This window comes from Littorina saxatilis, linkage group LG10 (assembly GCF_037325665.1).
Source record: "Littorina saxatilis isolate snail1 linkage group LG10, US_GU_Lsax_2.0, whole genome shotgun sequence".
NCBI classification, from domain to species: domain Eukaryota; kingdom Metazoa; phylum Mollusca; class Gastropoda; order Littorinimorpha; family Littorinidae; genus Littorina; species Littorina saxatilis.
In genome coordinates this window covers 37,862,056-37,877,859 of record NC_090254.1, presented here as the reverse complement: position 1 = coordinate 37,877,859, position 15,804 = coordinate 37,862,056, and the positions used below count along the sequence as shown (strand labels likewise).

Below are 15,804 nucleotides of genomic sequence, written 5' to 3'. Positions count from 1 at the left end.
TTTATAAACAATGTAATATAAGTCTAAATAATATATTGTTTACGTAAATAAATCATTATTTACGTAAACAATGAATTATTTACGTAAACAATGAATTGTTTAGGTAAATAATGAATGGTTTACGTAAATAAAAAATTATTTAGAATTGTTTTACATTGTTTATAAACAATTACTTATTTAGCACATGAGCTTCTAAATAATGATTATTTAGCTAAAACTGGTGAAAAAAACATGAAAAAGTATTCAAATAATTATTTGACAAACGGAATGCCATAGAATACTACATGGCTTGCTGTGTCGTACCAGATTTACACTCGTTGCTGGATTGTCTCTCGGATGTTGCTGTTTTCCGCTGCGAAGGTAAGAATAAGAGAAAAAGAGGATTGGCTTTAACGTGTAACTTGTTTTTATTCCTTGCTTTCTTTACTTCGTCATGTGTACAAGATAAGACTTATTTGGGCTCAGTTGTGTAACGGCCTTGTAATCAAGATATGTTTGTTGGTTTTCTCTCACATTGTTGTTTATCTTTGTTCAGGTAACTATACACAGTACATGTTATCTTTATTCTAGTAAGAACACTCACCGATTGTTGTAATTTCCCCCGCACAAACCCGACGCAGCACTGCACACACTGTATGTGACACACACAGAAGACAGAGTAATCCTAACCTTCTATGACTAATGTCTCGCCGGTCGATGCACTTTAGATTTGCATTTTTGCCGAGTGCAAAGTTCAAATGAAGGACGTCCGACTTTGAAGCTGTTGGGTGTTGTGACATTCTTGCTGTGACTGCGTCGCAATAAAACAAATCCTCGCTCAGTGCAATATTATCCAGTCCATAGACGATTATAGACGGATACAACTTTGTTGGATTTGTTTATGGACAGTTGAAGAGATGCGGCCCATTTAGGCAACAGTCTGACTCGGTAATTATTGTTTGTTTGTTTGCGGCCCATTTAGGCAACAGTCTGATTCGGTAATTATTGTTTGTTTGCTTGTTTGTTTGTTTGTTTGTTTGTTTGTTGTTGTGTTTTTTTGTTTGTTTGGTTTTAGTTTTGTGAAACTTGCAGGGGTTTGGTGTGCTTGTAGCTGGAGAAAGACCCTTCCACTGCTTATTACTCTCATCTGTAGAACAGGTACAAATATGCAATGCCAATAAAATAAAATAAAATGAATAAAATCAAAGCAAAATATAGAGAGAGACACACACAGAGAGAGACAAACAGACAGACAGACAGACAGACAGACAGATTGTGCCTTAATAGCGTATAGCTGTAAGGAAGCCAACCTTCTTTTTTTTACCGGTAGCAGTTTAGCTTGCCTCGCAGTAAATTATGTCGTAATGTATTCACTGCTTGTTGTTGTCATATAGCCTTGCGTAGAATATGTGTCCTAAATACTGTAACCTTCTTTTCGCTTCTACTATTCAAAGGGGCTGCACACACACAACAAAAGGAAGTTTTCTCAATCTTTTTCTCAATTCTCTCATCTGCCTCCACAAACTCGTGGTTAATATCAAACTCTGAGTGTATAATTAGCAACCGTAGTCCATGTATAAAACTGGCCATTTATTTCTGGGTGGTGTAAGCGGAAAGTTAATCATGGGCAATTTGTTATACAAAATCCTCATGCAAAGACCCTTGATGTTGTTCTCGGTAATTAAGTATTAATTAACAAATGTACACAAGTACGTCTTGGTTTACAGGACTTCCCTTCAGTAGGTCGGCTACTCGTATTCTCACAAAATGGAATCGCTCCATTGCCACTCTAATCTATATCATCAGATGAGGACAAATTCATTTAAAAACAAAACTTGACTAAATATAAAAAAGGGAAAGAGCCATTATAATGTAGTTGAATTTTAAGTGAACGGGATGGTCCACAAAGTATAACTTGCAACAACTGACGAGCGTTAAGGAGACATTCCTTTCTGTGTACACATCAAATACATGACAATATGTCTTTACATGAAAATATGTCTTTACATGAAAATATATCTTTACATGACAATATGTCTTTCCAGGCTTGTACATAGAGTAAGAGTATCCTTCCTTTTACACACTTACCATAATCTATAGTACATTCATTGTTTCCTCTTGTCCACACTAGGAATGTTTGCTGAATTAATCAGTTTCGCAAATTCACATCGGAATTACGAAATTCAAAATACAATTCCACAAGGCTGTAGAATTTGGTTTGTGTGTAAATAATCGTGGTTTCTAAGAGTGCTTATGCTGGAAATAAGTTATCTTTACCGACACGCAACTTTGAATAGCAGACCCACACACTAAATATTCAAAAAAAGACGCCAATAGTGTTCACATCGGTTTTTTGTTTTATTTCATTGATACTGACAGACATATAAAATCAAACACTGGATGCATGCATGTTTTATGGATACTTCCTTAAAGTTCAAGACAACAGCATTCAACCTCTGATCTTTGCTTTCTTCCCTTCTTCTTTACTTTTCTCTAGCTTTTACCACCGTCTACACAAACACCCATGCATTACATCAGTATACACACACGTTATCCCAGCCTCTTTACGTGATTGTATTGGTGACTTCAGTATTGTTGCCAGACTTCCGTAGATTTCCTTAAAGAGGCAAAGCCGCTTTGCAATTTGTTCCCCATTTATCTCCTCAAAACCATCCCCTTTCCCCTCATCCCCTTCAGAAGTTAATTTCTCATTTCGCTCTAGGCTTTCTGCAGGACTGCACTGGTGACTTGAGTGTTGATGCCGCATTCCCCGTTGCCTCGCTTGATGTTGAAGTAGCCTTTCTGGCCCCACCTCTCTCCCCACGAGTTCTTCACCTTCCAGTACGGCTTCTTCTCCAAAAACACCGTCTCTATTCCCCAGCCCACCAGCAGCACGGCTGAAAGTATGGAGAAAAAAAGAATGCTGTTGAATATGTGAATTCCCCTGAAAGCGGCGTATGGCTGCCTGAATGGCGGGGTCAAAACGGTCCTACACGTAAAAACCCACTCGTACAAAGGCATGTGTGAACGGGGGAGTTTCAGCCCATGAACAAAGAAGAAGAAGAAGAAGAAGAAGAATATGTGAATAAACCTTATGAACGTTGTGGTAAATTGTGAGCAGTTTATCCAATAAGCGACACACCGAATAATTCGATTTTAGTTCGCTGTTGCCGTTTTGCGTTTCCAGGAATACTCAAAGGCATTCAAAGGCATAAACATTTAAGGCATACAATATTTAACATAAGCTGGCATTGGTTTCCTTTGTTTCCAAACAGCTTTAAAACGCAATTTGTTTCGGTTGCGCCATAAGAATAACATGTTCATGCACAAACTCAGAAGCATTTTAACTTCTTGTTAGCAGGATGCTAACCAGATAGCTTGAGCTGTTCAAAAGTCAAAACACAAAGCAAAACTTATCATGATCTACATGTTTTTGTTGCATCTTCAAAAGAATAGATACATGCAACAAGATTCAAATAAAAACAATTTAAAAAATAATTTAAATCAAAAAAGCAATGCAAAAACTGATACACTGCGAACATCCAAAACTGAATAAAAAGGTATCGTACGTAAAGTTACAGCTCCGTCCATCCATGGTATCGCCTGATATTTTGTCGAGACTGGGTCAATGAATATGATGACGTCACTCGAGGCTCTGCCGAGAGTGACGTCATTATATTCTTTCACCCCGTCGAGACAAAATATCACGCGATACCATGGATGGACGGAGCTGTAACGTATATATGGCATGACCAAAGTAAAGAGAATTTGTCATGGGATGTGGAAACAAATCATTGGAAATTCATCATGGGCAATCAACCCAAGCCTAGAAGTTGTAGAACTATATTTTGTTTCAGTCTTGGCAAGGCCAGTTTTGTCCAGTTCCGGAAAAGACAGAGCCTCGAGTGACGTCATCATATTCATTGACCCCAGTCTCGACAAAATATCAGGCGATACCATGGATGGACGGAGCTGTAACTTATACGTACATAACGTTCAACTATTGATGAAAACAAGATAATGACAAGTAAATCAACCCAATAAGAATAAACAAAATCGGTCGATGTATGTGTACATGTCTTGGTTTGTCAATCATTGAGCGTTCTAAATAATTACCTTACTTGGCTTGTGGGGAGTGACGGGTGGTTGTGTGTGTGTGTGTTTAGTGTGTGTGTGTATATGTGTGTCTGTTTGGTTGGGTTTTGTTTAGATTTTGTATGGTTTTTCGCGGGGGGGGGGGGGGGTTGTCTGGGTTTGTGCGTGTGTTTGTGTGTGTGTTGTTGTTGTTTTGTGTGGGGTTTTTTTTTTTTTTTTTTGGGGGGGGGGGGGGGTGTGGGTGGGTGGGGTGAAACGTACCGTGGTCTAGCGCTGTCTTGCTGCATCCGACAAAAGGCGCAAAGACACCACGGCGGTAGAACTGCAGCATGGTAGCGTCCAGTGCTACGGACAGAGGGCCAGTGGTCATCATGGCGGCCGCTATCTCTGTCTCATTCTGAAAGAAAATTGTATGATCATTGTTATACTGTGCGTGGAGTACATGTACTCGTATTAAAGACGAAGTCCTTCCCGTTTACACAATTTCATTCCACATCTCTCTGATTAGTATTTGAAAGTATACATGTGACGTGACAGTTTTAAGGTCAAATTCGTTGTTTCTGATTGCCAGTAAAGGCACAGTCCTTCTCGCGAAAAACCATTTGTGACCCTCCACCACGAAATGAGTCGCATGTCACCTCGCGCGGTTCTGCGCTAGGCTTAATATAAGTCCGGGGAGTGTCTGGTAACAGTGTGAGGGTCACCTTAGTCACAGGCTTATAACTCAAACAGTTTTTGCTCTTTTCTAAAACGGGTTTCACCACTGGATAGAGCATGAAAAAACTCTTTAGGAAAATGTAAAAATATGAACATCATGCAAATTGGTGACATGCGACTCATTCCGTGGTGGAGGGTCACATTTGGCTCACCATCTCAGATCTGGCCATGCAGGCCTTTACGTGTGATAAGAACATCCCGCCACTTGGACACATACCAAACATCGGCAACAGGCGAAGTGCTCGCTGTGCAGAGTGGATTATTTTGTCAAGAATTAATTTTCTTGGACACTATTTAGGCTAATCAAGAAATTCCAACTCTGTAGGCCTACCATCCTGACCTCAGGTCAAAATGAGTTCGGCTCATTCTCTCCCTGACAGGATGCCTTGAGTTTCCTTGTCTGGCAAGGAAACCGATTTAAAAATTTTTTTTTTTTTTTACATATTTAGAGCTTTTTGAGTCACTTGAGAAAAAGTGACTCTATGTAATCGGTCAGTGTTAGTCTGTCCGGCCGGCCGTCCGGCCGGCCGGCCGTAGACACCACCTTAACGTTGGACTTTTCTCGGAAACTATCAAAGCGATCGGGCTCATATTTTGTTTAGTCGTGACCTCCAATGACCTCTACACTTGAACGATGGTTTCGTTGACCTTTGACCTTTTTCAAGGTCACAGGTCAGCGTCAAAGGAAAAATTAGACATTTTATATCTTTGACAAAGTTCATCGGATGTGATTGAAACTTTGTAGGATTATTCTTTACATCAAAGTATTTACATCTGTAGCCTTTTACGAACGTTATCAGAAAAACAAGGGAGATAACTAGCCTTTTCTGTTCGGCAACACACAACTTAACGTTGGGCTTTTCTCGGAAACTATAAAAGTGACCGGGCTCAAATTTTATGTGAACGTGACTCATTGTGTTGTGAATAGCAATTTCTTCCTGTCCATCTGATGCCTCATATAATATTCAGAACTGCGAAAGTGACTCGATCGAGCGTTTGCTCTTCTTGTTGTAATGTGTTATGGATGTAGGCCTAAGCAGATTCGTCGATAATGATTTTTCATGGTGTTGTGTGATTTTTAAATTACAAAGGAATTGATTTGTAAGACAGTTTCAAGGGAGCTATTTTTTTACTGTGCAAACAACTCTAAATATGGCAAAAGTGTCACGTGATAATCAACCGTTTGGTTTCGGCGTTCGCTGAAGCAGACGATTTTTTCTGTAGTGATGCAACCATATATCACGGTCTCCTTCCGGCAGCAGTCCCAAAATTTCGACTTGTTTTGACCTTTGAACGATGTCTTTATCATAACTGTGAAGAACAGAACGGAGATCACTGTCGAAGTCGGCCTATCTGCAATTATTTTCGTCTCGCGAACACGGCTCGCAAACAACATATGGGAGATAACTTGTTTTGATAGATTCGCGCAGGAGTTTCGCGTCCGGTCAGAGAGATAACTGGCAATAGCCGTTGAGCGATGAAATCAGAATGACTCTGTACTGACAAGAAACGGCGAGGATGTCGATTTTGGTATGATGTTTTTTGTTTGTTTAGAGGCTCATTGATTCCACCGTTTAAGTTGAACAACTATCCAGCTGCCATTAAATACATACGCACATTCTTCCGGTCAAACATTTTTAGCCCTGACAGGCATTTGGAGAAAATAGGTAAATTCTTTTTTTTTCTTTTTTACTTGACTAATTATACATTTCAATTAATGAATACAAATTTGAGGCGTAAGTAAGGGATTAAAACCAACGTCGAACTATTTTCATTTCATTATATTTCATACACTCTATTATCCCAATCCCGGCAAATTTGGTCGGGTCGCTTCCTCCCAGTGGAAAGCTAGCAGCAACAGCTGACGGTGTGCCGCGCCAGTGTGTGTTTAGGGAGTGTAATCAGCCACCTGCACGTATGGCAGCATGACCTTGGTCTTTTACGTACCACTGTGGTGACACGGAGGTGGGGCATGGATACCGTCTCTCAGTGAGGCCGTCTGCACATAACGTGACTTGACCCGTGTCCGTCAGTCCCTGCCGGGATTCGAACCATCTAGTGCCAGTGGTGCTCTACCAACTGAGCTAACCGACCTCTATACTATACGTATGCCCCTACCTGAGAAATGGCCTTCCAGTCGGCCACTTTGAGATCAGGAACAAACTTGGAGGGGTCCACTTTGGCGGCACAGCTCTCGTTCTTCAGGCAGTACTCTGCTGGGGGTCCGCAGAGCGTTTTGTTGTATCCCGGAGCGGGGCAAGGGAAGCAACTCCCTTTTCCTCCTCCTATCCCCGAGCAGTAGGAGTAGTCTGTCCATAATTCAAGCCCACCCTGAAAATGTTGGACGTAAAAACTATGCATTTCACAGTACTTTGCACAATTTCATTTCCTATGTTTAAGTTTCTATCTGTCAGCCTGTGTCTATGTCTGTATCTCCACCCGCCCCCATCTCAGTGTCTCTCCCTCTCCCCCCCCCCCCCCCTCTCTCTCTCCAGGCTCTCTCTCTCTCTATCTCTCTGTCTCTCCGTCTCTCTCTTCGTCTCTCTCTCTCTCTCTCTCTCTCTCTCTCTCTCTCTCTCTCTCTCTCTCTCTCTCTCTCTCTCTAACTCTCTTTATTTACAAACATGTCGTGAAGATAGAGAGATATATTCTTTCCTCACGTTACACACACCATTATAAACATTTACAATTTTTTCACACAAATACTACATCGTATATCGGCGAGTACCAAATCCCTTTGTTGACAGTTCATACTTTTCATAGTTGATTTTCTTACCGCCTTTTGAATGTACTGATAAGCGAGGAACGGCCACCCTCCGAACACACCGCAGTCTGCTTTTTGACTGAAATCAATCAATCAATCAATATGAGGCTTATATCGCGCGTATTCCGTGGGTACAGTTCTAAGCGCGGGGATTTATTTTTTATTACACCCCCGGTATAGGGGTGTGTATAGGTTTCGGTCGATGTGTTTGTTTGTTTGTTTGTTTGTTTGTTTGTGTGTTTGTGTTCGCATATAGATCTCAAGAATGAACGGACCGATCGTCACCAAACTTGGTGAACAGGTTCTATACTTTCCTGAGACGGTCCTTACAAAAATTGGGACCAGTCAAACACACGGTTAGGGAGTTATTGGTGGATTAAAATTATACAAGGACTTATAGAGGGAAATATTAATGGTCAAAGGGAAATAACCATTCTCACTCAGTCACTGCCACCAACTGAGAAGGTTATTTCCCTTTGACGGGGGTGTTTTTCCTACCTCGGAGGAATTTCTTGTTTATTTTCATTTTATGCAATATATATCGCGCACATATTCAAGGCGCAGGGATTTATTTATGAAATGAAACATGCATCAACGGATAACAAAACGAACGTAACAGACATTTTAGCAATCAGCTTTTCAAAACGCACAGACAAACTTTACAAGTGATGATCTCGTGATACAGATAGACGGACACACCGAAATGAACACCAAACCCATACAGACGCACAGACAGTTAGTTTGTATTTGAGTAGATGTGCGGACATGTTCGAACGAACGTTACTAGTGTGTATCTCCAGAGGCAGAGAGACTGTATTTTGTTCAAGCTCAACGGAGTGTCAGGGTGTGTTTGTTCAAAAGTAAAATTAAGTTCACAGACTGAAATCACACACACACGCACACGCACACACACACACAATCAGTACACACACACGCACACACGCACACACGCACACGCACACGCACACACACACACACACACACACATACACACACTGTCCACTGACTCTTTCTCATCCTTGGAACCATCACAGTCCACCACCTGTTCCACGGACAGGTCAGTCAGGGTCTTGCCTTGCATCGCCCACTGACCTTCGATGTTTGCGATCGTGCTGAAATTATACACGAAATCGTATGATTTATGAAGGTGGTTTTTCTCTCCATTTCAATGCTTGTTATTCTCTCTACGATCGTGCTGAAATTGTACACACACTCGTACAAATTTATGAAGTTTCTTATTTTTCATTTCAATGCTTGTTATTCTCTCTCCGATCGTGCTTAAATTATACACATACCCGTAGAATTAATGAAATTCCATTTTTTACATTTCAATGCCGATCGTACTAAAATGTTACACATATACTCGAAGGATGTGTGAAGTTTCTTATTTGTCATTTTAATGTCGATCGTGCAGAAATTATACACATGATCGTAGGATTTATGAAGTTCCTTTTTTTCATGTCAAAGCTTGTTATACTCTCAGGTGCCAGGAGACTGGTTCCGAATAACTTTCATTTACTCCATTACACATGTTGTTTGCATTTAGAGCGCTAACTTCCCTTTGTTGATCAGATCAATAATTTATGAAGTTTGAATTTTTGCTCAAATGACTACTCCCTGCCGAAAAAAAACCATCTTAAATCGCACCAAGAGCTACACAGCTTTAATATGATTGTGTGTATGTGTGTGTGTGTGTGTGTGTGTGTGTGTGTGTGTATGTGTGTGTGTTTGTTTGTTCTGTGCACCATGCGATTTTTTTTACCAACCAGGACTGCTTTTGTGCATCATGTGACTTGTTTGACCAACTAGGACTTATTTAGCGCATCATAAGTCTTGTTTGACCAACCAGGACTGATTTAGCACACCCTGCAATTTGTTTAACAACCAGGACTGCGTTTGTGAATCATGTGACTTGTTTGACCAACCAGGATTGATTTAGCGCACCATGTGACTTGTTTGACCAACTAGGACTGCTTTAGTGCACCATGTGACTTGTTTGACCAACCAGGACTGATTTAGCGCACCATGTGAATTTTTTGACCAATCAGGACTGCTTTAGTGCACCATGTGACTTTTTGACCAACCAGAACTGCTTTCGTTAGAGCACCATGTGACTTCTCTGAGCAACCAGGACTGCTGTAGTGCACCATGTGACTTTTTTGACCAACCAGAACTGCTTTAGTGCACCATGTGACCTTTTGAACAACATGACTGACCTTAGTGCACCATGTGAATTTTTGACCAACCAGGACCGATTTAGTGCAACATGTGACTTGTTTGACCAACCAGAACTGCTTTAGTGCACCATGTGACTTCTTTGTCCAACCAGAACTGATTTAGTGCACCATGTAATTTTGTTGACCAACCAGAACTGCTTTAGTGCACCATGTGACTTCTCTGACCAACCATGCAGGACTGATTTAGTGCACCATGTAATTTTCTTATCCAACCAGAACTGATTTAGTGCACCATGTGATTTTTTTGACCAACCAGAACTGCTTTAGTGCACCATGTGACTTGCTTAAGCCAACCAGAACTGATTTAGGGCACCATGTGATTTGCTTGACCAACCAGAACAGATTTATAGCGCACCATGTGACTTTTTGAACAACCAAGACTTCTTTAGTGCACCATGTGACTTTTCTGACCAACCAGAACTGATTTAGTGCACCATGTGACTTTTCTGACCAACCAGAACTGCTTTTGTGCACCATGTGACTTTTATGAACAACATGACTGATTTAGCGCACGTCATGTGACTTTTTTGACCAACCAGGACTGCTTTTGTGCACCATGTGACTTTTTGACCAACCAGGACTGCTTTAGTGCACCATGTGACTTGTGTGACCAACCAGGACTGCTTTAATTAGTGCACCATGTGACTTTTTGACCAACCAGGACTGCTTTAGTGCACCATGTGACTTATTTTACCAACCAGGACTGCTTTTGTGAATCATGTGACTAATTGTTTGACCAACCAGAATTTATTTAGCGCACCGTGTGAATTTTTTGACCAACTAAGACTGCTTTTGTGCACCATGTGACTTTTCTGACCAACCAGAACTGCTTTAGTGCACCATGTGATTTGTTTGACCAACCAGGACAGATTTAGCGCACCTTGTGACTTTTTGACCAACCAAGACTGCTTTAGTGCACCATGTGACTTTTATGAACAACATGACTGATTTTGTGCATCATGTGACTTCGTTGACCAACCAGGACCGATTTAGTGCACCATGTGACTTTTTTGACCAACCAGGACTGCTTTAGTGCACCATGTGACTTTTCTGACCAACCAGAACTATTTTCGTGCACCATGTGACTTTTATGAACAATATGACTGATTTAGTGCACCATGTGACTTCGTTGACCAACCAGGACTGCTTTAGTGCACCATGTGACTTGTGTGACCAACCAGGACAGATTTAGTGCACCATGTGACCTTAACCAACCAGGACTGCTTTAGTGCACCATGTGACTTTTATGAACAACATGACTGATTTTGTGCATCATGTGACTTCGTTGACCAACCAGGAACGATATAGTGCACCATGTGACTTGTTTGACCAACCAGGACAGATTTAGCGCACCATGTGACCTTGACCAACCAGGACAGATTTAGCGCACCATGCTTCTCTTTTGGACTACTTTTCCTCTTATTGGATGTAGGTAGTTCGATATTCTTATTTTTCGCATCGCATTTAATCAACGAACTTTAAGGAATTCAATCGATTAGATAAAACAATGACAGCAGGCAGATAAGTGTTAACAAAGAGTACAGTCGCAAGGTGTCTCGTTTTACCTGAAAGCCCAGCATGTCCCTGCACTGCCTGCAACATGAAGAAAACACTGACCGCGCTTGTTATGGAATGTTAAAACTATCCGACCTTTTGTCCGATGATTCTCCTCCCCACACTTAATCAATCAATTGACCATGCAGTCCGTCCATCCGTCCGTCCACTATCAGTCAACCAGTCAACCAAACATACACTTACTCCATCAGACAACCAATCAACCAAACATACACTTACTCCATCATTCAACCAACCAACCAAACAAACACTTACTCCATCAGTCAACCAACCAACCAAACACTTACTCCATCAGTCAACCAACCAACCAAACATACACTTACTCCATCAGTCAACCAACCAACCAAACAAACACTTACTCCATCAGTCAACCAACCAACCAAACACTTACTCCATCAGTCAACCAACCAACCAAACAAACACTTACTCCATCAGTCAACCAACCAACCAAACATACACTTACTCCATCAGTCAACCAACCAACCAAACAAACACTTACTGTCCGTAAAGGGAGATCCCGACCGAAGGGTTGCAAACGTTGTTGTCAATCAAACGGCATTATCCATCCATACATCCATCCACCAAGCCATTAAGCCATCCAGCCACCCATCATTCTATCCATCAAGCCATTCATCCATCCATCAAGACATCCATCAGGCAACCCATCAAGCCATCCATCAAGCCATCCATCAAGCAAGCCATCAAGCCATCAAGCAATTAAGCCATCCATCTATCAAGCCATCCATCAAGCCATCCATCCGTTAATCCATCAATCCATTCATCGATTCACCCATCCACCCACCCATCCACCCATCTACCCATCCATCCATCCATCAATCAATCAATTAAGCAACTCATTGTGAAACAGACCTTGGTCTTTGACAGACGTGACCACTTGTGTACTCTGCTCTGTCCAGTCAAAAGATTCAGGCAGGGGATCTGTGACTGACACCTTCATGTACCTGTAAAATCACTCAAGCATCAAGTGTTGGACATCTGTGACAGGCTTTCAGTCAGGCAACACAGTAGACACAGCAAGATGGACAGACAGACCGGCAGACATAGACATGCACACAGACATGCACACAGACACACTGACACACTGACACGGACACCCCCCCCCCCCCCCCCCCCGGTCTCTCATTCTCTCTCTCTCTCTCTCTCTCTCTCTCTCCCTCTCTCTCTCTCTCTCTCTCTCTCTCTCTCTCTCGCATACACATAGTATATGTCAGCTGATCTAACCCCTCTCCCGGCACACACACGCGCACGCACGCACACACACACACACACGCACGCATGCACGCACTCATGCACGCACGCACGCAACACACACACACACACTGACTCGTTGCACATACTTGTGTGGAGGATGAACAGGTGGGGTACGCTTTGGCATCAGCACTGTGTTACGAAACTCGGCAGGTGACATGTCGGCGAACTGATTCAACTCAAATGTCACCTCTCCTCTGGAGGTAAAAAAGATTGGATGAAAGAGGAGAAAGGAAAAGAAGTGAAAGCATCAACAACAACAACAACAACAAAAAGGTATAAAATTAAATGAAATAAATAGTAAATGGTGTATTTTGTGCTGCATGGGTCATCATTCCTTCTTTTTCTAAACTGGCGAGGATTCCTATGCAGAACAAATGTCACTCTATCCTCTCTTTTAGCGGCATAATTATGGAACATCTGCGTTCAGGATACTGCTCTGCACAAAGAAAATTTTAATATCGAGAGAGTGTGGAGATAGAGACAGAGTGACACATTGGAGAAGCGGGGGAAGCAAGCAGTGAGATGCAGAAAAAAAATACTAAAGTTTACCTGTGCTGTTTGTTCAGGTTGTTGATGTGTTTCACGTTGCTGACAAACATTTCAAAGCGGTAGCCTTCCTCAGCAGATTTTCTGTAAACCTTACTGTAGTCTGTCTTCCACAACCTGTGGACATTTGCAGAACAATCGGGATGCACAAATATCAGAATCATTATTTTATAAATGAATTAATGTGCATCCATTATTCCAATGAAACACTCACCCATCCACCTATCAACCACCCATCTTAATCACCCATTAACCATCCATTCATCCATCGATCTATTCATCCATACATCACTCCATCCATCCACCCCCTCATCCATCCATTCACCCATCCATCAATAAAATATCATATATCAATCAGTCAATCAATCTTGAATCGATCCCGCTATCAGTGAATGACTCAAATAAAAGTGAAGGCAAAGCAACATCTCTTGTCTGTATGCGGACCACTTGAACAGCCCATTAAGTCACCTGTTCAACACATACAAACACACGCGCGCGAGAGAGCATTATCGCGCATATACTTGTATTCATACGAACGCACGTGCACACATACATCGAATCTAAGAGAGAGAGAGAGAGAGAGAGAGAGAGAGAGAGAGAGAGAGAGAGAGAGAGAGAGAGAGAGATGGGGGAGAGAGAGAGAGAGAGAGAGATGGGGGAGAGAGAGAGGGGGAGGGAGGGACAGAGAGGCAGGGAAAGAGAGGGAGAGAGAGAGAGGGAGAGAGAGAGAGATAGGGGCCGAGAGAGAGAGAGATAGGGGCCGAGAGAGAGAAAGAGAGAGAGACAGACAGACAGGTAGATAGACAGACAGCCGGACAGACAGTGGAGCAAGAGACAGAGCGAGAGAGAGACAGACAGTCAGAAAATCAGACATTAGACAAACAAGACAGACAAACAAAGCTTACTCACTGAAACAATGTCGCCGCATCTTCTTTGCTTTCTGGGTAGGGATCGCTGCAATGACAGAATTATTCAGTTTAAACGTTCAATTCAGCAGGTTTACCTAATGGCATTATGACCTGCTACAAAAAGCCAATAACTTTCAAAATGTGTTTGGAAGTTGGATAATGTGCTTTGCCGGAAATGAAACCATACCTTGAAGTTTAATGACATCATGTATGCTGTCCGTTAACAATACTCTGGCTATATCACACCATACACACATACAATTGAATGAACACCAGTTAAAAAAAATGAAATCAACTTACGGAATCAGAGATGCCTCGATGACAGCGAAGTACAAGGCCACACATAGACCCACGAGTAGTTTCATCGTGCTGTTCTTGTGTAGCCTATATTATGAAAATCCTGGAAGTCAAGAATGTCTGAAAACCCAGTACCTTTCAGTAGCAGAACTAAGAGGCGACTCAAACAACTGCGTCCTCAGTGTCGATGTTTTTGAAGTCAAATCATTTAAATGACTACTTCTATGAGCCCCTCTCTTGACGCGTTCAAGAGTAGGTTGAAGACTCAGTTCTTCCCGTAGCTGGCTGCGACTTTCATGCTCGACGTGATGTGTTGTGCCCCAAAAGACATTCTTGTGCTGTGCTCTGTGAGAGGTGTTTTCTTTGTGCTTAATATTATTTTGTTTGGACCTAGCTATTGATGTGTACATTGTTGTTAAACACTGTTGTTTGTTGTATGTTTATCAGGGTTTGCTAGTGTGTGATAGGGTTCGTGTCCGTCTGTAGATGTTAGTTTCTTTGTTAGTCCTGTGTTGACAACTCTTCGACAAGCGCTTAGAACTGTACCCACGGAATACGCGCTATATAAGCTTCATATTGATTGATTGATTGATCTATGAGACACATGTTCTCTCGTGAACTAGAGCCCTTGATTCTTTTGCATATTAACAATTCTTCCAACGTGTCCCTTGCACTGTTTCAAGTAACACAGTGTCCGCCGTGTGTGTCCGTGTGTCTGTGTCTGTGTGCGTGTCTGTGTTTCCCCATTTGTGTTGTGGGTGAGCAGGCGGTGTTGCGATTGCCATGCTATTAATTTCAAACGAATCACTATACTAGTGAAATGTCATTGATTGAAAAAAAGAAAAAAAGTAATCCTCAACATTATCACACCCCTCCACCACCAAAGTCATCTTCGCGACTGATTCGTAGGACAGTAGGCATTTAGGTTTCAGTAAAGTGTCCTTATGTCAAACGACTTTTGTCCTGTGATGATAACTAGTTATCAGGACTGATGAGATAACTGCATGGTCGTCTCGTTAAACTGAGGCTATGCAATCAATACAAGATGGTGAATGCATGTGAAAGATTACCTAGATATATGTGCTTTAAATTTATCCGAGTTATATATAGTTGCTTTGGCTTCTCATTTACTCGAGAAGCATTTCTTTCCTTGGGTCAATTGACGAATTCTGGAAACAAATCTGTCGGGTTTTTAGGGGTGCCAAAGACTCTCGAGGGTTTTTTTCTTTCTTTTTTTCCCCTTCCTTTTCGAGAGAAACACTGAGGAAAGTTACACGTGACGTTGTCGGTTTGCCTTAGTTCATACGAAAATGATCCCTGAATGTTTTTCTTTGCTCACGAATAACGTTAAATATCTGCTGGATGATTGTGCTTCCTTCCAAGATAGTAGTATTTTATATAGATTTTTTATTTT

At 41.8% G+C, this 15,804-nt stretch overlaps 1 protein-coding gene across 1 annotated transcript; it reads right to left on the bottom strand.

The window, feature by feature from the left end:
* Window positions 1-2,324: 2,324 nt before the first annotated feature.
* On the bottom strand, window positions 2,325-14,583 carry LOC138978750 (cathepsin L-like). The gene is made up of 11 exons (XM_070351541.1): window positions 14,394-14,583; window positions 14,095-14,139; window positions 13,189-13,302; window positions 12,726-12,833; window positions 12,238-12,329; window positions 11,358-11,385; window positions 8,563-8,667; window positions 7,568-7,634; window positions 6,910-7,122; window positions 4,336-4,471; window positions 2,325-2,876 (listed from the first exon to the last, which is right to left on the bottom strand). The coding sequence occupies exons 1-11, from the start codon at window positions 14,456-14,458 to the stop codon at window positions 2,698-2,700; spliced, it is 1,152 nt and encodes a 383-aa protein (XP_070207642.1). The 5' UTR covers window positions 14,459-14,583; the 3' UTR covers window positions 2,325-2,697.
* Between the last annotated feature and the right edge of the window lie 1,221 nt (window positions 14,584-15,804).